Source organism: Tauraco erythrolophus, chromosome 7, assembly GCF_009769465.1.
Source record: "Tauraco erythrolophus isolate bTauEry1 chromosome 7, bTauEry1.pri, whole genome shotgun sequence".
Lineage (NCBI taxonomy): Eukaryota > Metazoa > Chordata > Aves > Musophagiformes > Musophagidae > Tauraco > Tauraco erythrolophus.
Window position 1 is genome coordinate 2,490,135 of NC_141471.1, and position 24,429 is coordinate 2,514,563.

Here is a 24,429-nt window from a genome sequence, read left to right on the forward strand (position 1 = left end):
GCCCTACCTTGTGCAATAAAACTCCTTTCTCCCTCTCCAGCCTCTTCGGCTCCTCTGGGGTGGGGGAGCTGCTGATGGAGGTGGCGGGTTTAATACGCTCCATATAATTGCAGCATCGACACCACGGGGATTTGCTGGGAGAGCATCCGTTCCTCCTCTGGAAGGAAGCGAGAAGCCGCTCGGATCGACTCGAGCTTGGCTACACGGGGCGATTAGATCTCGGAGCACTTGCCAGAGCTCACATTTGCAATCGCTTGTCAACCAACCCTAAAGAAAATAATCAGGGCCCGACCCCTGCCAAATCCCCAATGATTTAAATATCCCCGAATGAACTGCATTTCTAGTATAATTTCACTAGAATGAGGATATCTCTCCATCTAGCTAAACACAAACATATCTTTATATATATGCATATAAAGCTCTCTGTGTGTAAATAGAAATATTCCCTACTAAGGGAAAATATATATGCAATTCTTAATGAGAAAGAAAACGCATTTTGATTTGAGCTCATGCAAGGTTGCAAGCCTTCCTCCAACAGAGTCATTAAAAATTGTACCTCTCTTTGTTCCGTGTGAGCCACAGACGCTTTCTGATTCACAGATAAAACCAAATAAAGTTGAATAAATAAATAAAATCTCATCCAATTCTCTCTCCTAAAGAAAAAAAAAAAGGCAAAAAAAACCCAACAAGCAGTAGCCACAACAACTAAAAAAAAAAAATATCACATACAAGAGAATGATCAGTGTTATTCCAGGGAGAAAATATCTCCTAGTTCATCCAGTGCCTCCATCTCCTCGTTTTCGCCTCTCCAGCCTCTTTTCAAATGTCCCAGGGTGAGGGGAAAGCCTATCAGCTGGGTGACACTTGCTCCCAGATACAGCAAGCTTTAAACAATATGTTCCAGAGGAGCAGCAAATCCAACCACGTACCCCATCTCGAGAAGCTACATCTTCATAATAACACTCATCATGATTATTTTTAATATTTTTTTTTTCTTATTTCCACCCCACCGAAAACCTGCGGATTTATGGAACTGCGCGATCCACCCCGGCTCACCCCCCACCAACCACCGCTGAAAGGAGAGAAACTGGGACAATATGTAGAGAGAGAAATTAAAAAAGAGATCAATTACTAGTGCCCTGTGGGGTGGATCTGGTGGATGAAGTCGTTTGCAGCAGCGTCTTCGCAAAATCCGGGGCTGGGACTCCTGCAAATTGTGATGATCTGGAGGAGCCTTATGGAGATTTGCATGGAAGAAGTTGATTTCTTAGCAGATGTCTTCAGTTGGAGCTCTTGGATATCTGGCTGGTTGGAACTGGTGGGGAAGGGGTGTGCGTGTCTGTGGGGGTGTGCATGTCTGTGTGTGTGCGTGCATGTCTGGGTGTAAATCCTCTTTTTTTTTTTTTTTCCTAATGAAAAAAGGAGGAGGAAAAAAGAAGAAGAAAAAAAAAAGAACCAGTTGAAAGTTTCTAGAAAGTTAGTTCAAATGTGTCCCGACCGTGAGGAAACGGGGTTTTAAGAAGAAGGCAGAATGGCAAGGAGCAAATCGAGAAAATAATAACTAAAAAAAAAAAAAAACACCACAAAAAAAAAAATCGCACTTTTTTTTTTTTTGCATTTTAGTAGCTTCGACCCAGGGAGTGAAATCCGGGCAGGTTGTTATAGCTACCCAAATCCACAGGGGTCCCCCCTGTCTATTTAAACCCCCTAAATCTTCCTTCCCCTTTTTAAAACTACATTTTATCCCTTGGCTTGTGGGCCAACGTGCCCCCTAATGAGTATTAAAACACTATCTCCTTGCAATTAGCTCATTCCTGACTTCGCGCTCCTGATTGACAGAACAAGCCAAAGCATCAGAATTCTCCCTTTGGCAATAAGTGCTGATTGGGTCCTTTTTAAGAGAGCTACTTCAAACTTTTTTTTTTTTTTTTTTTTTTTTTTTTTTAATATTTGCCTTCAGTGTCTTGGCTGAGAGAAGAGTTTTTTACCTCTCTGAGATTTTTTTTTTCCTTGAGAGTAGTAGAGGAAGCAAGAGAGGATTTACCTGGTCGGGTTGAGTTCACTTCATTTGACTTTTTCTTTTTAAATTATTGTTATTATTATTATTATTAAAATAATCATCCTGCCTCAGAAGAAAGGAAGGTTTTTGGCAACTCTGGTTAAAAAAAAAAAAAAAAGAAAGACAACTTTTCATCAATGGCCTCTTTTGGATATTTCCTGTTTCTTTGTGGGTTGAGTCAGGCTCTGTCAAGTTACCCAATCTGGTGGTAAGTTTTATTCTTCTTCTTTTTTTTTTTTCCTCTCATTTTCATTTATTTTTCCCCTCCTCTGTTTTCTCTGCAACCCCTGCGCTTAAGATGACTTGAAATTCTCCTTTCGTTGCCACTCAGCTAAAGAGGTGGGATTGTTCCAGCGCCAGCAAGTTCTTAGAACCTGCATTTCACCTCTTTTATTTATGCATTCACTTTGTTTATTTTGACTGGGTTATACCCGATCTCTCCTTCTCCTACTGTAAAAGAGAGAGAGCGAGCGAGAGCGATCGGAAAGTTATTTTTTTTTTTTAAGTGCTTTGATCCTCTCCTGTGAAGAACAAAAGGCGCTGCCTGAATTAAAGAGATAATGATACAAGTTGACATGAGCATTTCAAGGTGATTTCGAGCTAGTCAGGTGGAAGGAAGGGGGGGAAAGGATGAAAACTTTTGTTTTATTTATTTCCCCCCTTTGCTTTAAGGAATATTTAGGGGGAAAGAAGGAAAAAAAAAAAAACTAGAGAGGGGGAGAAAAAAGAAAAAAAAAAAACAAAAAAGAAAGAGGAAGGAGGTGAGAGGAGGCTGAACAACCTGGGCTGGTTTTGGAAAGGAGAGCAGGGAGCAGAGACGGGGCTGGGCGCGATGTGCCCGGCGCTGCCGCGGAGCTGCCCCGCGCAAGAGCAGCGGGGACCTGCGCACCCCCCTTTCCCCGCGACAACGCACTTTTTCTATCCGGGCTCCTTTTTTTTTTTCCCCCCTTTTTCAGCTCTTTGCACCCTACGCCTTTAAGAGGCTTTTCTCTCCCTCTCCCCCCCCCAACAAAAAGCAAATGGTGCTGGGCAAGGCATGTAACTGCAAGATCTGCTCTAATTACCCCGCGGAGGTTAATTGGGCTTCAGGGAAACCGAAGCGCAGGAAAGCTCCTGCTCTGCAGGCGGAGCGCGTAGGAACCGCGGAGCCGGAACGGCGCGGGGGTTGCGCGGAGGCGCGGGCATAGCGAGCCGGTGGTGTTCCGCGCTTTGCCACCGCTTGCGCGGATGCGGAGCTGCCCGGGTAGGGAACTGCCAACTGCCAGCCCCGCGCCTGCGGAGGGGAAGGCAGCTTTGCGCGGCCCCAGCACCCGGGGCGGTGCTGGAAATAACTCAGAAGCGTCCCAAAAAAAAAAAAATATATATGCAAATAATAATAATTAATTTTTTTTTGAAGTGCGTTGAATCTTTGTCTTGCCCCCCCCACATCCGACAAGGGGGTTAAGCGGGGTTCAGGTGCGATCCGCGGCGGGCGGAGGCGAGCGGGATCCACGGGAGCGGTACCTCCCGCCCGCGGCCGCGCTGCCCGGCGGTGCAGAGGTGAGGGTGTTGAAGGCAGCCTCTCCAACTATTTCAGGTATGTCTGAAAGCAGGGAATTCGTTGGGATGGGAGAGAAGCAATAAAATGCAAATGTGTTCTTGGGAAGGCAGGCAAGAAAGAGCACCTGGACGGGAGTCATTAAAAAGCAATCTTTTATTCCCAGCCACCATCTAACTTATAATTAGAAACTCCGGTTGCATTCCTGATTGGAGAAGGAAACGCATTCCTCTAATACCAACATAAATATTCCCTTGTCACCCCACCGAGGGGAGAGGAGGGCAGAGCGGCTCCGGCTCCCCCCGTCCCCCCGGTCCCCGCCGCGGCGAGCCCGCAGCCCGGCTCCCCGCTCCCTCCTCCCGGAGGTGCGGGAAAAGCGGCTGTCGAGGGGGAAAAAGGCAGGGATGGAGGCGGTGGAGAGAGGGGTAGAAGGTCTCTTTCCAAGCCAAGGCATCAGGTGTGTGCAGGGGGACCGCTGCGGAGACTCTTTGGAATTTATTTTATTTTTTGGGGTGGGGGAGTTTCTTTTTTTTCCCCTTCCATCCTTCCCCGGTGCCAACCAGCGGTTTTAGAGGTTTCTTTCTCAAAGAGAGCAAGCCCCCTTAGGCCATGGAAATGCAAAGGAGGTTTTGATTGGGGTGGGGGAGTCGGAGGAGAGGCTGGGTGCTGTTACATTGGCTGCCTAAATTCCCCCTCACCCCACCCCTCCGCCTTCCCCTCTTTATTTATCCTCAAGCAAGATATAAACCCGCGGCCACCCTCATGGCTGAAAGAAATTAGGGGAAACATCAAGTGTGTATTTGTCAGGGGGACCAAGTGGGCATGTGCCTGTTCCTGGAGTTTCTCTCTACCTCTAAACAGAGCTCCTTCCTTGGCTGAGCTGTAAATCGCTGTTCCCACCATGGCGTAGGGACACCTGTTTAAAATCAGGAGGCCACGCAGTGCTGGTGGCCTCTGCACAGCCCCAGATGCCTGGTACCTTCGGGAAAATTTTGTTGGAGCAAAAGGGAAAAGATCTCCCCGGAACGGTGATGCTCTCACGCTCCGTTCGCATCCTTTCAGCAATAATGGGAAGGAAAAGCTATGGGAGCTTCTTAAAAACAGAAAATTCCCAAATACCAGTTTTACAGAGTGATGGAATCGGCTTTAAAAATAATTTTTAAAAATAATAAAAGAATTTTATTTAACCGGGTCCCCGGTTCTCCCTGGGACTGCTGTGGCAAGTTTTTAGGGATGTGCTGGCGTGATTTATTGTGGCACAGTAACCCCACGGGACCTTCTCCAACGCAACGTGGTGTTGAGCTGTTCAACCTAAAGGAGCTACTGGTAGCAGCAACAGGCTCTTCCACACCCGGGGGGCCAGATTAACAGCAAAAATGTGGGTTTGGCTTTTTTCTAAAAAATGTTAGTAGTGCTGTTCATTTTTTGGTTGTTTTTTAAAAAAAGAAGAGAGACCGGAGTGAGCAAAGGAAGTCTTATGAAATTCAGAAGCAGAATTTATGGATGAGGGAGGATTAGATGTAACCTGTCCCCTGTCCTGGGGGGGCCTGGGGTCCATGCGGAGTCACAGTAGCAGGACAAACAAATTAAAACTTTTTCCGGCTACCTTGCACTGCCTTGGCTGACTGTGCATGGAACGGAAAAAATATTTTGTTTTATTTTTTAATCAGTGGCATGAGGCCTGACTTGGTCTGAGAACATTCAGAGTGCAGAAATAATTCAGAAGGGAGAAGGGTTTGATTCAGGAGGGAAAAAACCAGCAATAAAAATTAACATAGAGCTTCAGTGCTGGGAATCTTAACCTCCTGTAGCCCAGGAGACCGGTTTTAGAGGAGATGATGATGGGACAGGATCTCTGGGCTGAATTAGAAGTACAGGCAGATCTCTTCGCTGTGGGAGAAACCTGCCAGCTGACATCTCAAATGTGGTTCTTCCTGGGGCACGAGGCAGCTTGGTGCGTGCTGAGGGGTGTGGGTGGTTAAAGCGTGTGCCTGGAGAGGGGCTGGAAGAGGACATCTCATGGGAGGAGATAGGCACTGTCTGGGACCTCGTGTGGTGGCATGGCTTTGGGCAGTGGTGTGTGTCCCTTCCTCTGTTCTGCTGGTCATGGTGGAGCTCCTCTCTTCACTGCTGCTCTCTGCAACATCTGTGTCACACTCTAAGTGGGGTGGGATGAGGTCAGCCCCATAACGAACTGGACAGGGAGATGAGGGATAACTGCTAGTGGCAGAGTGGATGTGGTGTTACGGGAGATGCCAGGCTGGTGTTTGGAAAGTGGACGTGAAGGATGTGTGTTAGGAATATTTTCCTGGCTGTGACCTGCATTTGCTCTTGACTTCTTATCACTTATTCCCCAAGACCAGTCACAGAATCTTTATTGTTTGAATTATCCATGTGGGATGAAGCTGGCCAAAGCCTGTGATGTCCCACCGTAGGCACTTTATAGACCACGAAGGTTGGAGAAAGTGATCTAAGGGATCTTCCCTTCTCTATTGTTTGCGATTCGGGAAATGTAAGTGCATGGGAGCAGAGCGGGAAGAAGCCTTGCCAACAGAAAGACAAGTAACCTGGTGGCATAACTCCAGCAATATGCAGGTGCAACACCTGAACGTGTCCCTGTCGGAGTTTGATGGCATCACTTCAATAAAAGCAGCACTCGGATGAAGTCCTGGCTTGTGACCTGGTTCAGGTCTCTCCTGGGATCTGTCCTCCTCGAGGCAGGTGGAACAGCCCCCAGTTTGGACCAGGGTGGGTCCAGGCAGGGTTCTGGATCTCATGAGAAACCCAATTCTCCTTTCGTTGCTGGAGAACCAAGCTGAGTCTTGGCAGGCTGCGCGCTTGAGAAAGCAAAGCTCAGGTTTGGCAGAGAGCAACCGTGTTAAGTGAGAGATGATCATCCCTCGTTAGCCAGGAGGGAGGCAGAGCGGTGGAAGGTCACCCAAGGGACAGCGTGAGCCATGCGCGTTGGCACCAGGGCTCCTAAAGCAATCTCTAGAGCTCGGAAATATGAATTGCATCTGAACACTTCTCCTCTGCTTGATTAGCTGGAGTCGAGGATTTTGACATTTCCGAGGCGATGGCATTCATCTTCATTTCTTCTGCTGCTGCAGCAAGTTGAGCTGCTGCCGTGCTCCTCTGCAGTGGTAGCTGCATTTCAGCTGTACGTGGTGCAATCCCTGTACATGCAGCCCTCTCCCACCCGTGCCCCAAGGCTTGGGAATCATCTCTATATACATGTGTATATGTTACAACAGTATCTTCCATGATCCTGTTTTGCCAGGCAGCGTATAAACATGAAATGATGTTTTAGCCTATTCTTAGAAGTCAACTCGCCCACCAGCTTGGACTTTCTGGAGCACAGCACAGGTGGTTTGCAGTCAAGCAGCAACGGGGATGGAGGGCAGCTGGGTCAAGGGGATCTTGCTGTGTAGATGTAAGTGGTAAGAAACAGCCCTTGCCTGGTCCATGCTTAAGGTATAGTGTGCAAAGAGTAAGGGAAATATTTTCCCATCTCCATTTTATTTGGTGTTGGGACTGAAGAAACAGACTCTAATGGTATTTGTGTTGCTCCTGGAATAGTCCAGGCACGGAGGAGCTGTGCTGGTGGGATTAAACAACAGGATCAAGATCACGCAAGAAGTCTTTCTCATGACAGGAACTGAAAATGTTGCAAAGTTTTAGCAAAAAGCCCCTTTTTCAAGCACTGGGACGATGGGACCCTACTTGTTTCAAGCACTGGGAGGGATGGGACCCTCCCAGAGAGCACAGTGTGTGCTGAAGAAGAGCCCTCATCTACTCAGATTTTAGACTCATTTTATTAAATTGTATTGTCCTCCTATACATATTCAGTGATTTTTTTTCTTTCAATTTTAAGAGGACTTTGTTAGATAAGTTAACCTGAAAACCAGCAACTTGATATTCAAAGCATTGAACGAAGGCGTTGCTTCAAACGAGCAAGCCTTTCCTAACCAAGAGAAGGAAAAGTGAATCATTTTGTTCCCCAGCCCTTTTCGGGTAGCCCCAGAGGCAAAACATGTCCTTTATAGACATTTGAACACCTCTAAAACTTCTCACCTGAAAACCTTTGAGCACTTACTAACACGGCTTAAGCTCTGACGTGTGCCCAGGAAGGGAGAGGATGATTTTATTCCTATTTTGCAGGTGGGTAAGCAGAGGCAGAAGAATTTAAAGGCCCTGCCCTGGACCTTGCAGTGAGCTTGCAGCAAGACTGGATCTAGCACCAAGACACTTGGTTGTCCATTTCACCAGGGGAAGGCAGGTCTTTTCTCCTTTTTCTGCTTTCTAAAGACTTTTCTGCACAGGCCCTGTGTCCTTGGGTGCTGTTGCAGTGCATGGCACCAGGGCAGGGTAAAGAAGTGTCTGCTTCAGGGGCAGTAGTTAATGAATAGGTGGGTCCTGTTCTTCTCTCTGAGCTCCCATGCCACCTAGACGAACCATTTCACTCATGCACATGGCATTTCTTTGTCCAGACTCAGCTCAGGCCTGCTGTAGGTAGAGTAGTTGGAACAGGAGGATGGCTGTAGCCCTGCTTTCTGTTGGCCAAAAAAGACTTCTTGGCTGTTCCCTCTAAAGGGTTAGGCTGGAGGAGCCTTGACTTTAGCTATGAGTCTGTGGTCTTTCCTAGGAAAGAAAAGCCAAATTTTGCTGATTGTACCAAGGGAAACGAAGCTGACTCACTGGTGTCTCCATCCCAAATCTATGGAATCTCTTCCCTGCTTGCATCCCTCTTCCTGAAACTGGGATGACACAACTCGACTCCAGCCCTGTGGCAATGCTGCTGCTTTTCCGGACAGGGAGTTCCAGTCTCTGCACCTCTTCCCACATTGCTAGTGCTTAGCACGGGTGCAAAGCAGCAGGGAAAGGTGGCTGTTCTGTGCTAGACCTCGTGAGGAGCAGATGTTTTTGCTTTGCATTTATGGGAGCACGAGAAAAGCCCAATGGGACAACCTTGGGTTGATATGCCTGCTTCCCCCTTGCTCAGCATTTGTGCTTTCGTTCCTTGAGTGGGTGATTCAAAAAGCCCAGCCGCACTTCAAAGGGATTTATTTGGCGTAATGAGGGCACTTAACAAGCATTGCACAAGTGTGTCACAGGGGGAATCCTCCGGGCTCTGAGTTGGATGCTCCGTTTGGACAGCTGAGCTGTATGCAGTATGATGAACGTGGTTGACTGCAATGAGCATGCAGTCTGATCCCCAGGGCCTCCTGAAAGCAGGGATGGACTCGTCTTGCTCCCACCAACATCCATGTTGAAATTTCCTTCCTTGAGCAGGACTGGATTCCTGATCTTGCTCTGGATCTCAAAGGAAACCCTGTGGGATCAAAGAGTGCAGCTGGGAAGAGGGGAGGTGGAGCATGCAGGTGGTCTGGAGACCATTGCTGCAAAGAAGGAGAAGGGCTTTCTAGGCTCAGAACAGGCACCCACTGTCTCCTGGTGATGTGGAGCTTGGTGCTTGCTGCCTGGTCAGGTGGTGGCAGGTGCTGGGATGATGGTGCCACTTAAAACCACTGAAATATGTTGGAGATGAAGAGGAAATAGCAGAGGGACAAGTATTGGCCAGAGCACGTATGTCTTGTCCACATGCTCAGCTAAGGCTGGACGGGGCACAGTCCCAAGGCTGCAGCAAGAGCTGTTCCCATCGTGTCTCACTAAAACCATCTCTGCTTTGCTAACACCACCGAGAGCTAAATAAGGGTCCAGGGGCCGTAAGGGCCAAGACGGTTCAGTGGGGCTTCATACTGGAAGGAGATGAATACTCAGGAAAGTCTGTAAAGGCAGGAGCCCTTCTATGGCGTATCCACCAGAGTTTTACTGGATCAGGCCCAGGGTTGGTCTTGCAGAAAAGCCACTCCTGACACTGTCTGTGCCAACTGTTTCCATCTAGCCTGGGCCATTCATAATGCTTTTCACCCCTCCTGCCCCTTGAAAAGCAGCGAGGTTTGCTTTAACTCCTGTTATCACCTTAGCACAACATGTGAAAATTCACCAGTTCACCAGTACACTCCAAACTCTACTGGTGCTCGCAAAAAAACAGGGAAAGGGAAGAAGATACATTGACTCCCTTGTTCTGAACTCCTAACATAGGGCACTGCTTTTAGAAACAGCCTGTAAACCAGGGGAGAGCGTTACGCATCACAAAGGTGTTGGTTGTCTCTTTTCCTTGTTTGTCTCTTTTCCTTGTTTGTCACCCGCATATTCACAGTCCCCTTCCCACTTGGATGTTGCTAATACCCAGAGAGTGCTTTGCATTTGTAGAGCTTGGGCCATCAAAGGAGTTCAAGGTGCCTTTGTTCTCCTCATCACAGTTTCTGTTCTGGTGTCAATAATAGCCAGTTATGCTTTATGTTGTTATAGTGATAATTCTTCGAAGGGATGCTGTTACTCATTTCCAACGAGGATACTCCTCCACACTCTATCGGTGTGAAATGTTTCTCTCTTGTTGCATCTTTGCACACTCTCAGGCTTCATCAACAAGATCATGTCATAGCATGTGGGCTGGTTCCCTTCTCCCATCACAGGTCTCACAAGGCATCCCAGGTGTTTGGGATGGCCATTTCTCCTCTTCCATGGGGGCTCTCTAGGCTCTAAGTGTGTTGGAGCAGGTTTTCCTAGAAGTCTCAGAGTGCCTCGGGAATTCCTTAAGCTGAGATCATGGTAGACTCTCACATTTCTGGCTTGGCTTTATGTCTGTCACAAATTATGGAAACTCTCCTGTGCATCAATCCTAACGGTCAGTTTAAACACGTGTTCCAGGAAAGGTATCTAGTCCAAAATGAAGATGCCTGAGTTCCCCTTAGATGCCCGTGCATAGGTTCTACTTCCAGTTAAGATGTCCAATGGCTTCCTGGTTGTCCTCAGAGGCCTGGCAGGAATTATATATGATCTACTGATGACATGTTCCTTTCTCAGTAGCAGATGAAGGCCAGTCAAGAAAACCCTAGAGCATCTCAGTGGCACTTGATGCTTATCTGCAGGCAACTGAGCAAATCCTTAGGGTGAAATTCATTTTACCCATTAATTTCTGCAATTTCGTTATCTCCATCCAAGCCGAGTGTTCCTGACTCCTTTCATTGATGGGAAGAAGTGGTCACTTTCATATAGAATGGTTAGGATTGGAAGGGACCTCAAAGATCATCTAGTTCCAACCTCCCTGCCACGGGAAGGGAAATCCTCCACTACACCACGTTGCCCAAAGCATCATCCAACCTGGCCTTGAACACTGCCAGGGATGGGGCATCCACAGCTTCTCTGGGCAACCTGTTCCAGTACCTCACCACCCTCAATGTGTGCAATTCATGTCTCAGTCATTTGACTGAGCTTGACTGGTTAAATCTTCTGTGACTAAGGAGGAGCTGAGGCAACCAGCTCGGAGATCTCTCCACTGTCATCCAGGTTTAGTCAAATTCTATCCAAGATAGAGAATCCTCTTTGAGACTTGCTCGTTTGCCTATTTCTTAGCTGTTAAAATACGAGCTCCAATTCCCATTGCCTGGCATAATTTCCCATGGCTAAAATCAAGTCATGGACTTTTTCTCCGTGGCTTTCCTGTATTTTAACGAGCTTTTTGTACACAGTGCTCATGGATGTGTTAGAACGGGTGCAGCCATGGTATGCTATTGCAGGAACATGCATGCCATCCAGGCTGGTACTAAAAACCTCTAGACCACCCCTCTCCTCAGCAAATTCACACCATCTTATATTTTGTCACGTCTCAACACAGCTGCTGAAAGCCTGAGCAGCTCGAGTGTTTTGCAGCTTTCTCTGTATCCTATTTAATCCTGCCTCTAATCCAGCACGTTGTGGAGCACAAATACATCTTCGTCATGCTCCTTATGTTCAAACACATCCAGAGTGTCCCACCATCCTCCAACCGCATTCACAAGTCATTGGCTCAAGCGTGCAATGGAACTTTATCTCAAAACTTTAAAAAAAGGTATAAAATGTCTCTCTTGCATCTGTATCGTGACAGTTATCTCAGCAGAGGACATAGTCACTCATTAATGCAAGAGTTGTATTTGCGTTTTGGAGAATTCCTCTGACTTTTTTTACTTTCAGTTCTCCGAAATCAAAACCTTTTCTCTTTCCCCAGTCTATATCTCTTAATTTCACTTTCCAGCTTCACATTTTCCTCTGCATCTCTGTTGGAAGATGTGGGTTTATGGCAGAGGTTATGCATATTCAAGTTTCCAAGGAAGTCGCTGTTATTCAACAGAATTCACATCGTGGGATGGAGCAACGAGAAAAGGCAGAGCCCATTCCTGCTCTAGCCAAGCCTGTGAAATGAAGCCAAACAGCACTGAGCAGAGCAGGAGTTTCTTCTGCTTCCAAAAGGGTGCACCTTGGCTAATAGAGATATTTACTAAGGGGTGGGAAGGCAGGAATGAAACTCCTTGAACAGTTGCCAAGCCTCCCATTCAGTTTGTCCCTCTGCCCCTAGAAGAACAACAATAGAGCCTGTTGCTAGACAGTGTCGTGTGGCATGAAGGAAAGCAACTCTAAATCCTTTGCGGGCTGAGGGACACACTTAAGGGAGCCTTTCCATTTTTTTTACAAGCCTACAGTAGCCGGGAAGAAATGGGACAGTCTAAGCTCTTGCTGGACACGTAGGACCCCATACAAAGCCCAGTGAAGACTGGGGAAACACCACTGGACATCAGTAGATGCAGAATTTGTAGAATTTACTAAAAGACCGACAGTTCCTTCAGAGGCATAAAAATCTGGTTAATGCTGGTTTTTGGGAGATCCAGGTTTGATTCCCATCCCTTCTGGAGGGAGAACCATCTTGCAGCTTTAGCAGTCTCTGGCCAAGTTTCTTTTAGAGTCATTGGTGAGAAGTAGGATGCAACTCATTTGACGTATGTTAGACATTTACTTTTGGATGAGATGAATCACATCCCAGCTCTGCCAGTTTTCTCACCATTGCCTTCAAGAGGATCCTGGATGACTAGGTCAGACAAAGAAATCTTCTTTTAGACAAATGAATTGAATCCAGCTTCTTTTTTTTTTTTTTTTTTTTTTTTCCTTTGTATACACTCCTCAAGTCTAGGAGCATCTAGGCATTTTATGATCTACCTAGACATGTGGAATACTGAAATAGGATACCTCCATTGGAAGACCTTTCTGAAAATCCTGGTGGGCATTGCTTTTACATCTTTAGTGACTAAATTACCTTTAAAAACCCATCACTTGAGGTCCTGGTGTTGCATTCTACATATATGTAGAAGAGGTGAGCAAAAGTTTCATATCTCAGAAGGCAATTCTTATGAAGTATCAATTTCTTGCACATTCTTCCATGGAAAGAGCAGTCCAGATGCATTTTTCATGAAAATAATTGCCTTAACTGATCCAGCCTAGGAGAGCTGGGTGCCTCATTTGGTCCTGCATACCACAGGAGTGCAGTTCTCTCCTTGTGGATTAGCTTTGTAACAGTGGTGGAGAGCTGTCCTGAAGGTTCTAAGAACAGTACCCTTCTGAAGGTATGTAGATGCTCAGAAGATGTTTTAAAGGTGTTTTGAAGTTCGTGTTGATATAGTCTATTTATGGGCCTTCGAGAAAGCTGGAGAGGGACTTTTTACAGGGATCTGTAATGACAGGACAAGGGGCAATGGCTTTAAACTGGAAGAAGGCTAGATTAGATCTAAGGAAGAAATTCTTCACTCTGAGGGTGGTGAGGCACTGGCATAGGTTGTCCAGAGAAGCTGTGGATGCCCCATCCGTGCAAGTGTTCAAGGCCAGGTTGGATGAGGCTTTGAGCAACCTGATCTAGTGGAAGGTGTCCCTGGCCATGGCAGGGGAGTTGGAACTAGGTGATCTTGAAGGTCCCTTCCAACCCAAACCATTCTGTGATTCTATTGTTTTCTGACAGTGAGGGACCCAGGGACTGGGAAGCTCAGTCCAGCCCAGCCCGTTCACCAGCTAGTTTCAACAAAGTGTGTTGATTTTTTTCAAGACCTGGATACACTCCCGTTTACAAATGTTGTAAATCTACACAGAAAGAAAGTGGCAGCCTGATCTTCAGGGCCTGAAAGCTGTTTTGCTGCAGCATTAGCAGAGGTGTGGGTTGGTCACCATCTGGAAAGATTTGCTGGTGGAAATGCTCGGACAAAACAAGAAGAGGCTAAGTGGAAAAGGACAGAAGAAGGAAAGTGCAAGGCTATTTAGACACCTAATTCTTGCTTTATGCCTTTGACTTATTGACTGCATTGCTGCAACCTGATCAATTAACTGATTTTATTGAGCTGCCCTTTCTCAGTGGATCACAATGACTGGTCCATGAATGCCCTTAGCTCATTCTGGATGTGAGGAAAAGTGGATTTAGCTCTGTAGCTTTTACTGAAGAGCTTATTTGTCCTCAGATGCAGTAGAGAGAACAGAAGTTAAGCAACACAGATTTAGCTGTCTAACTGTTAGACACCTTAGGTTAGTTAGGTTGCATCCCACTGTGGGTTTGCACTAATAGGTTTAACAGCTCCTACCATCACTAAATCATTCAATCCAGAAATCATCTCATCCATCCTCATGTGCCCCAGGCTGGATTAAATGTACCTAAATCAGAATTGTGAAGAAGCAATGGATATAAGAGGTAGTTAGCCCTGAGTCATTACTAACAAGAATATCATCTGAGTAAGGAAGGAGCTTATTGGATCACAGCCCTTTTCTAACAGGACGGGTCATGGATATTAGTGGATTGATTGCAAAACCTATAAGTCACTTACAACAGAAGACTAAGGGCACAGTAGGAACTAGTTTTTGCCTGAAAGAGTTATGTTCAGACAGATGGGGCAAACAACTGAGTTGAAAGAGAATAGATAAGACACATTAGCAGAAGATTGGAAATCAGACAGGGAAATGCTAATTCAGTGGCCACTGAAATCCTTGGTGCGACTTGCCCACAGGCATATGGGAAGTCTGTGATAGAAACAGCACTGAGTCCATCTGTCCTGCTGACACGATGTGTAGTCTCAGTCTCCTGGTGAATAAAAGGTTCGAGCTCAGTCATAACACAAGGCAGCATGTTGTCTGTACAGCTTCCTAACAGCTCCACTAAAATTACAGGTAAACTGTAATGTTTTACCAGAAAAGTCTCCAAGCTGTAGTACAGAAACTAATTCCAGGGTTATATAGTCTGGCAGATATTTACAGCCACAGATACAGTGGCAGTGTCTGCCACCAGCAGTGATGCTAGTGGTGGCTCCTGTTGCCTCTGACACTGGTACTCAGATGGAATAAATGGAGACATTCTGTCCTGCACACGAGCTCCAGAAATAGGGCAATACAGGCTCTTGTTTGGATTTTTGTGTGCAAGAGTCTACTAATGAATTGCAGACTCTCTGAGAAACCAGAAGAAAAAGCTAAGTTAGGGGTTAAAGCATATCCTTAGGACATGGGACACGTGGTTATATCCCTTTTCTGCCCTCCACACGCCTAAACAAATAGCTTGGTGACATGGACAGCTGAGAATCAGAAAGCTGGAAAACAAGACCGTTTCCTACTGTCTCTGGCAGAGGCAGGCTGCATGTGTCCCATTTCAATGTAGAGTATGGGGTCACCGAGCAGAGCAGACTACAGGAGGAAAAGCTGTGCTGGAGTTACGTTTGACTCACTGTTTCGAACAAAAAAACCAACACTGAGATGAGAGTAACAGCCAGGGCAGCTGGGCACATGTGAGTCAGTACAACAGAGACCATGAGTGAAGAGTTTAGGTTGGTTCACTCTATTGTAGAGACGTACATAACGCTTACGCATTGCAGCCATGCTGAGGAGGATTCGTCATACTCCATCTCAGAGCTGGACATCTCATCTGAGGTAGTCATCTGAGCTCCCTTTCCAGTCAATGAATGAAGGCTAATGCTTCCTCTTACTGATTCATCAGACCTATCTTCGACGCAGATCTTTGGATGCAATGACTCTCTCTGTAGCAGCTGATCTCTCTATGTTGGTGATCAAGAGAACCAAGATGAGTAGTTGGGTGCCTGACTTCTGGACGAACAAGGTTAGGTCAAATACTCTAACTCCATCATTCCCAAATCCTTAGGCTTATCCTGTCCACAGCCGTGGGATCCCATGGGCAAGGAATCTGTATTTCTTCAAAAGTTTATCCTTTTTGGGTTTCTGTGGTGCTAGCCTACAACGCAAAGGCTGATTCAAGAAATGCTTTTGCAGAAGCATCATTCATCAAAGAAATAGTAATTTGGACTGATCTTTGTAGCCAGTAATGAGCTGCCAAGTGGAGGTACCATGACAGAGACTACCCTCAAGGCCAACCACGATTCTGAAATCACTGTGGCAAGAGTCACCAACTCATATTTTTTTCCCCCGAGCTTGAGATTTGTATGGTTCTGCTGACCTTGCTGATAAGATCTGTACAAATCTATTCACACGCTTGTGCTGTCTAGTCCTCAAATTCCCAGACTGTTTCTGTTACTGTGACTAAGGAAGAGTTTGGCTTATCTCAAATTTCCTTGATCTTAAAGATGTCAGGAAAGATGCCTGGGATTTTCTTTGATGCCAGAAGAGCATGGTGGCAGCAATATAATGGAATAGTGAGAGAAGTGATGTGAATATCCCTCTAAACTGCCTAAATTTCAGGTCTCTACATAGGTTTTGCTATTAAAACTGTCTGGATGCTAAGTTAGGCATGAACTTAGCCTTAGGCAGTACTATGCTAAGTTAGACTTTATTATTGCTATTAGGAGAGATGGAGACACTTGAGGTGTAATTTGTGTAATTTTCAGCCAGTGTTGGCCCCCTTCTCTCTGAAATTCAGGCCCTTCCAAAGTGTGTTTTAAATGCAGACTTTTAATTGTAAGGGGAAAGCTTGAGCAAAGGACCTGATGTCCTTCAGGGCATGTGCGTTGTGGCCCCAGAGGGGCTGGCAGGTTAGGGGCAGGGAAGGTCTCATGGAAGAGCTCTCAGACACCTTGCTCCTCTACTCCATCTCTTACAGCTGGTTTCTGCATGAACCAAGGCTTAAGCAATCTTGCTGCCTGCCTCTTTGTCCCCCTAATGACATTTGAATCTCTTGCCTTAATGAGCTTCATTTGGCAAGGTTCTCAAAGATATTGGATACCCACAAGTCTCACAATAATGGGCAATTAAGTAGGGGGGATGTGACCTGTGCCATGCCAGAGGGAGAGGCTGCAGAGCATGTGCATATGTGTGTGTGCACGTGAGTAGGCATGCACGTGTGTGTGCGTGCGTGCATGTATGTGTGCAGTGTTCTCTGGACATCATAAATCCAGACAGAAGGACAGACAAGTCAGCACTCACGAGTTTCAGTGTCCACAAAATAATTCCTTGCTCTGTGTTTTGTTTTGTTTGTTTTTTTCCTCCATTCATCTTCTGTTTCTTCCTCCTTCCTTCTCATTCTGGCTATGTGATTTGTGGGAGGAAGGTGAACACGGAGGGAGTGGGCCACGCCATGAATGTCATGATAGACATATTGCATCCCGTGATTGAGGAAGAGATCAATCTTAGGGATGCAAGAGATCAATCTTAGGCTGCCCAGGGAGGTGGTTGAGTCCCCATCCCTGGATGTGTTTAAGAATAGGGTGGATGATCTACTTGAGGATATGGTTTAATGAGGATTAGGGATGGTTGGACTCGATGATCTATAAGGTCTTTTCCAACCTAGAAATCTATGAAATCTATGAATCTATGAGATGAAGTGAATGAACCTTCTCATTAGGTTGAAGGAGGAGGGAGGGCTCCAGTTCTTGAAAGATCTATGCTTCCCAGCCACAGCTTGTCTCCCATACCAGGATACATAACATTGTTCTCCTCACCTGGTTGATACATGACAGCACAGCTTTGCATTGCAGATATTTTGGTAGAAGGTCATAAGACAGAGTGACTGAAAGCGATGAAGGGTTTGTGAGAACAGCCAGTTTGTGTTTTGTGAGCAGGGAAGGAGGACAGATGCAGAAATGCACCCACTTCCCTGGAGGATTGGTGTTAGCAGCTCCCAGTGACATCTAGAAAAGTCCAGTTAACAACTACTTTGAGGATTCTTTGGGGAGCAGAAGTATATATTACGAAGGAAAATAGTTATATACATACATAATATATATGCCTATGTAGTTGTATGTATATACATAGAAAGGTACATGCACATATCCCTTTCCTTAGTTTTAGCTTCTCCTCCAAAGACAGGTCAAACTCAAGGGAAATCTTCCCTTGACTTTAACAAACTTTGGAGCAACCTCTTTGTCTCTCAGAGGAGACTCTGAGCTCCTTTAGGTCTTGATCCTGCAAGGATCATACTTTGATTCTTCATACTTTGATTCTGGGCCAGGAAAGTGCTGCTTGGCTTTGTGTTTATTCTTAAACATCTGGGCACTTCTGTTCATTTTCTATACACATGCACCAAGCTGGGTCACTGAGGTGGAGATCAAGCCTGAGAGCAGGGAGTCTTTCCTCTGTTGGGCTGCTGCATAGCACATTATTATACGTGCTATCAGGGACATACAGTAATAATGTATGTAAATTACAGGCATATCTCTCAGTCCCATCTCCTATCCCATTGCAGGAGAGAGAAGGAACCCAGTTAAGGCTTGTATATATCTGACAACGTGCAGCAAAACTTGGCTAGCAGCTGGATGGGGTTTTGGGGCATGCAAAGGCAGAATTGCAGAACTTTTGTGTGTATCCTAATGGCCTTCAGCACTTGTAAAATCCATCCATATACCACCTATCCTGATCTGCACCCAGGTCTCAGGTATGATGGGTGTTGAGAGCTTCTTCTCTGAGCTCCAGAGGTTTCTGGCTGATTCCCCAGTGTTGGCCAAGACTCAATCAACGTGAATAATTGATTTGGTAGTTCTGTGGAATAGCATAATCTGTTGGCTAGGGTGAAATACTGAGATTTGAGAAACTTGAGTTCAAACCCCTGCTTCAAGTCAAGTAGAGGAAACTTATGAAGCTCATTTTCCCATACTGTGGGTAAGTGCCCTAACCACTAAGTTGCTGACTCTGAGTATAAAGGGGACATTGCATCTTCTAACTTCACTTTGGGAATGGCACCTTAGGGGATGGGCACATGAACAAATTACCACGAGGTAAGTTAGGGTGTGAACTAATAAGATGCCAGTTTTTCTGTGGTAACTGCCTGTGTGAATGCTCTTACCCTGCAATAAATACTAAATTGTTCATATATACCACGGGGTGAAAACGTTCACATGGGTGTTCACATGGCTCACACCCTGGTTTGACTCCCAGTAACTTGGGTCTGTGCCTCTAACCTCAGTACCCTTGAGAGTCCATCCTGAAAATAAAAATCAAACTCTTCTGTTTCACAAAAAAAAAACCCTAGATCTGCCATTTCTACATTTCCAATTGTAATTATTTTAGTGCATTTTTTGGTTTGCCAGAAAGAATTTGCTGAGCTTGACTCCACTGCACTGTTTTGGCAGAGACAGTTCTACCCGAAATCCTTGTGGCCAGCTTTAGCCAACATGGGCAGATAGTCTACAGACACCTCAGAAACTTTGTCTGCCTCATTGTCAGAGACCTTCTGGGCACTGTTTGAATGTTAATATTCCCATTTCTCACAGCCAGCTCCTGAGCCATGGAGAGATTTAAACATATGGACATACGAAGTTAGGCACATAAAACACTATTTAACTATCGGAGAAAAGGTGGTGTGGTTGTGAGATGATTAGTGCTTGCAGGTTGCCTTGGGGTCACTGGGTGCTCAGTGCTTTTTCATGCACTTCTCGCAGGTCTGGGAAATGGCCACCAAGAAAGGCAGCAACTCTGAAGAGAAGACCTTGATTTCAGGTCTTGGTATATTGGTCTGGGAGCCTTCCAGGGTTGCAGAGATAGACAACTTTGCCTAGGAGCATGCTGAGCATAACTGTGCATGGCCCAAGTGATTGAAGAAGGGAAAATGCCTTTAAGATGTTCTGGGAACTGGACTTCATGTTCCAGTCAAAAAAAACCCCACTTGCTTATGGGGTGGGACCTTGTATCACGATCATCCCAAAGGCTGACTGACTCAAGCTATCTTGAGGCATCTCCTTGCAAGTTAGATTGGGAAGATTCAATTCATCCTTGAGGAAGTGTTCCACCAACTTGGGACAACTCTGTTTTGAAAACAGGTCTTTCTCAGAAAGTTTGAGGACACCTTCTGTTTCCAAGTATACAAGGAGCTGCATCTGTACTCTATTGGGTGACCGCACGCTCCCCTAACAGACTTCTGGATGGAATTCACTCACTTAGTATTAGCCTTGTAATGCTTAGCTATCTGAGCTAATCTTCTTACCTCCCTCTAGAAAGATGAGCATCTTCTGAAGGCGATTAATCCTTCCTGAGATAGGTATCGTTTTAGTGGATGCGATGAATCACTGTCTGGAGTTGCGTATCTTTCTCCATACGCTCTAGAAACAGCCTGAACACCTAGCTTTTAGACAACTAAAGTTGGGAGGTGTGACTGAGTGCCTCAACACCCAACAAATGTCATTGATGTGATGCCAGTTGATGTCTGGAAGGTTTATATCTGTATTTTAAGAGTGGCTGATGAGAAATCTTCAGTGTTTGTCAGGTCCTTGACCTTCCTTGGTGATTTTGCCTGGAGGTAAGAGGTAAAACACCCAAATATTCCCTGGTACCAACAGCGCAACTCTTCCAATTTAAGCATAAAAGCAAACCGAAGTAGACACTGCTTTGCAGAGTTACTTCAGGAGAAAAAAAAAGCTTGCCATTAAAAAATGAAAACTGGGAAGGCGAGCCTACCCCAAACACCAAAAAGGCTTTGGAAAGAAGTGAAAATTACCTGTCTTCCCATAGACAGTGAGTTTTATATTCTGTCCTGAGGCAGAAGCAGAACCTGACAGTTTTTAGCTTTGGGATGAGCGACAGGATGTTAATTGGGCCAAAAATTTAACGAGGTTCAAGAGGATTTTTCAATAGAATTTTCCAAGTCAATATTTAGAGATATTACAAATATTCAGGATTGTCATAGTTAACAACAAGTATTTTGACAACAAGGCTTTTATTTCTGGGCTTAAGGTGGCATCTGGCTATCGAAGATCAGAGTGAGATTCATGCAAGGAAACAATGTTCCACAAATATCCTGTGCAGGATACTTACATTTTCTTCTGGAGCAGCTGGTTCTGGCCACTCTAGGAAAGAGTTCCTGGCCTCAGGTCTGCTAATTCATATTTTTCTACAGGACTGGAGCATTGTCACCAGCCTGGTGTGCAAAGTGCTAGTCCATTTGTGGCTGCAACGGGGTCACCAAGATCTTTGTAGAGAAAATAGAAGTACTTCTTCATCACTGCACGCTTCACAGGGCAGCTGATGGTTTGTGACTGACCAATGGCTAGGTATAACTTTGCAATGTTTTGGAGAAATATCAAGCTGAGTTGCCTATAGTGTGTGCTAACCATGCTGAGAGGTGATTTAAAAACCTCTCCTTCTGAATTTGCTGTTGAAGTTTTTTTGTGTGTATATATGGCTCATGAGAAGTGTAGGATTCATCTTAGGAAGCTTCTGCTGTCTAAAAATTAAGCATCTAGCTTATGGCTTTCATGTAGGCTCCTTTTGTAGGGACTGACTGCCCCAGAAGGCAGTTCAGCCCACCTATCCTGGACATCTATCTTAACACAGAGCAACTCACTCTTCTGAGGTGCTGATCTCTCTGTCATGAGGACATAGAGGGCCAAGGTGATATCATTAACTGGATTCCTAACTTTTAGGTGGCTACGGAGAGATGAGATGAACTCTGTCCCTGCCCATGGCAGGGGGGTTGGAACTAGATGATCTTTGAGGTCCCTTCCAACCCAAACCATCCTATGATTCTGTGATTCTATGATTCTGTGATTCTGTGATTCTGTGATTCTGTGATTCTATTCCAGGTGACCAGCTCTGGCGTGAGCATTGGTTCCTGCCATAACCATGTGAGAGGTTTCAGTCCTGGTGAATCGAGAGGTTTTTGCAAATCTGTTGAAGTCCTGCAGGCTTGAGAACCCTTTTAAAGCTGAAACGGTGTGAACTGGCACAGGTCCTTAGCCTAGAGGATGGGGACCACGGCTGACAAATATCACGCCAACAGTATTACGGTGCAGAGATGAAATATGAGGTCGTTGTGGCTGAGGAAGCTGTGGAAGCTGCTTGCACAGTGTTATGGCTTGAGAAGTTTGCTAGTACCTACACGTCTTTTCAAAGTTTAATTGTGCTAACGCTATAGCAGCCCTAACTCGAGGGAAGTTTCTAACCAAGCTATGAATCCCTGGAAGCTTCTTTCTTGCTTGGCTTCAGACCTCTACAGTGAGAAAGTCTCTGTCTCCAGACTGATTTCATAAGCATAAACCTCAGCATTTCATTAGGCTTTTGGGGATGTGTATTCGGATGAGGCAACCTGGAAACAGGGAGATTTCCTCAGAACATCCTGAGCAAATGAGAGATGTCGTTGTAATTAATGTGGCTTTGCAGAGTACAGGTTTGGTCTCCACTGACCTTCAAAATCCCATGCCTTTTTTTTTTTTTTGATGATGATTATCCCATTCTTACTGTTACGGCAAAAGTGATCACAATTGAATTTCTGAATAAATGCAAAGTTTCAGCTTTGCAAAATTCGAACAAAATTGACCTCATTTTTCTCTAATTGAAACATTCATCTACTTTCCTGTAACTCCACGGTGTTTCAACACCTTTCCCTTCGTTTTCCTGCTCTTTGCATCATGTTTCACCTGAGTTTTAAGAAACTCTTCCATTTGTCGGTGCATTGTAGTCCACGTGTATGTATTATTTAGGAAGTCAGAGGGAATGGTGGGAGCAGCAAACTCAGCTCTTTAGCATAACACTGGTCCATGATTCTAAATATAGAAATTTATATTTCTTATAAATACTGAGAGCTTGGTCGCAGAGGTGACTGGGAACCTCTGCAGTCCTGGATAAATAAGGTTTAATTGCAAAATACTCTGTGTGCAGTGGATTCAGTAAAGCCAGAATTTGCCCTATTGGACATTTTTGTGTGCAAACATAGAATCATAGAATTGTTTAGGTTGGAAGAGACCTTGAAGATTATCAAGTCCAACCGTAAACCTAACAGTGTCATTTCCCACTAAACGATGTCCCTAAGCACCACATCTATGTGTATATATCTCAGTCTGTGGACTGAGTCCCATCCTGAGAAACTTTGGCATTAAGTTGGTTGATAGTTTGACCCATTTGTAACTGGGTCTGGGATATAAGGCTCTAGGGGCTCATTTCTTAAGATGGCAATGAGGATTTCACCACATTTTCTCCTGCTCATTCAAACAACTTACATTGGACTGAAATGCGTTTTTGGGAATCATCAACTTAACTATACTTTAGGTTTACCTCTGAGCTGAATTTGACTGGTTTCAGTGAACCATCAGTGGTTTCCATTTCACTGCTAGATTGAAAAAGACCCTCGTATAATCCAAGAATCTGGCTGGGGGGTTATCCCTTGCTGAGTAAGTCATTTAAAGAGCATCCTATGGACCACTGGAGGTCCAAGAAACAAGCGTTTCTGTATTCTGTCCTGGGCTTGGTGAGGTGAGCATAAGTCTTGTCTTACGTTGAGATTGCTGCTGATCATGTCTATCTTCTACCTGGGCAGAAGACAACATAGATGGGATGAAGGGAACAAATGGTCAGTGTCTCTCTTGAAAGACGTCTCTTCTAACAGCAAAGAGGCTGTGTTTCTGACTCAGAGCTAGCTGGACTGCTGTGGTATATGTGACAAAGGACCTTTGGTGACCTTTATTTGTTGTTTCCTGGCTCAGAAGCAAAAGTGCTATTAACTTATTTATAATTTAATCTACTTGCAAGAAATAAATGCATTTTATTATTTTCCGTTAGGCACGGCTCTGTTACAAGGGATGTTGGCTGCCTCTAGTGATACAGATTTGTTGCTCTTTGACACAAGTAGCTCCTAATGTTTTAAGCTGGAAAAAGATCCAGGAATTCAGATTATTTTTTTTTTTAGTTACCTCTGTCAGATACTTCATTTGTGCAAAACGGAAGTTTTTGGAGGAAGATGGGCTGACGCCCACCATGTTGTAGCACCTCCCAGCAGAGAGGAGGATCAGTGTGACGGGTCCTTTTGCTTCATACAACTTTTAGTCAATTTTGTACTGCCTGAGGCCTTGGTAGAAATTAGAATCCAGGTCTAAGGGTTTGCCTATGTGTGGAAGTTATAGCAAATTAAACTCATGATCAAGTTTCTGCGGTGCAACAAGTTACCACACATCAGCTGACCCTTGGTAACTGTCTGTGTGCTCACTGCTAGCCTGCAGCAAGTGAGGTAATTAGACTTTGCTTGCCCACAATAAAAAAGGGTTAATTTAAATCACATTCACCAGCATTTGCTGTAGGCTAGGAATCCACATATGTAGGATTGCTGTGGGTCAACCAGCACCTAGCAATTTGAGCTCCACTTGCTTGACCATGAGATTGAGCCCTAAGAGGAGATCTGAATTTATCATGCAATGGTGCCTGTGTACTGATTCCTTCAGGAGGCACTCTAGGACATCCACGTTCAGACATCTGCAACACAGACATCTTTTTCTGACTCCTTTCTAGTTGATAAAGAGGAGGAATGGATGGACATAGTGAGACATTTTTCTCACCCTAAAGATGTTAAAAAAAATTAAATGAAAATACATTGAACTGTGCCCTAAAACAGCATACTTCTCTTAACTGCTAAAAAGGAAATCTGGATGACCTGCTCAGATGTAGACCTCTACATTGCAGATGTCATCAGCTGGACAAATTAATCCCACCTCCCAGTGCACACTGAGGGATCAAATTGTTGCAGGCCATAAGGGCCATCCGAGGGGCCTCT

At 45.2% G+C, this 24,429-nt stretch overlaps 1 protein-coding gene across 1 annotated transcript in view; it reads left to right on the forward strand.

The window, feature by feature from the left end:
- Window positions 1–2,196: 2,196 nt before the first annotated feature.
- The window catches only part of WNT3A (Wnt family member 3A), an 89,520-nt gene continuing 67,287 nt past the window's right edge, over window positions 2,197–24,429 (forward strand). The window contains exon 1 of the mRNA XM_086615207.1: window positions 2,197–2,267. Coding sequence (XP_086471333.1) covers window positions 2,197–2,267 — 71 coding nt within the window. The remainder of the gene's footprint in view (window positions 2,268–24,429) is intronic.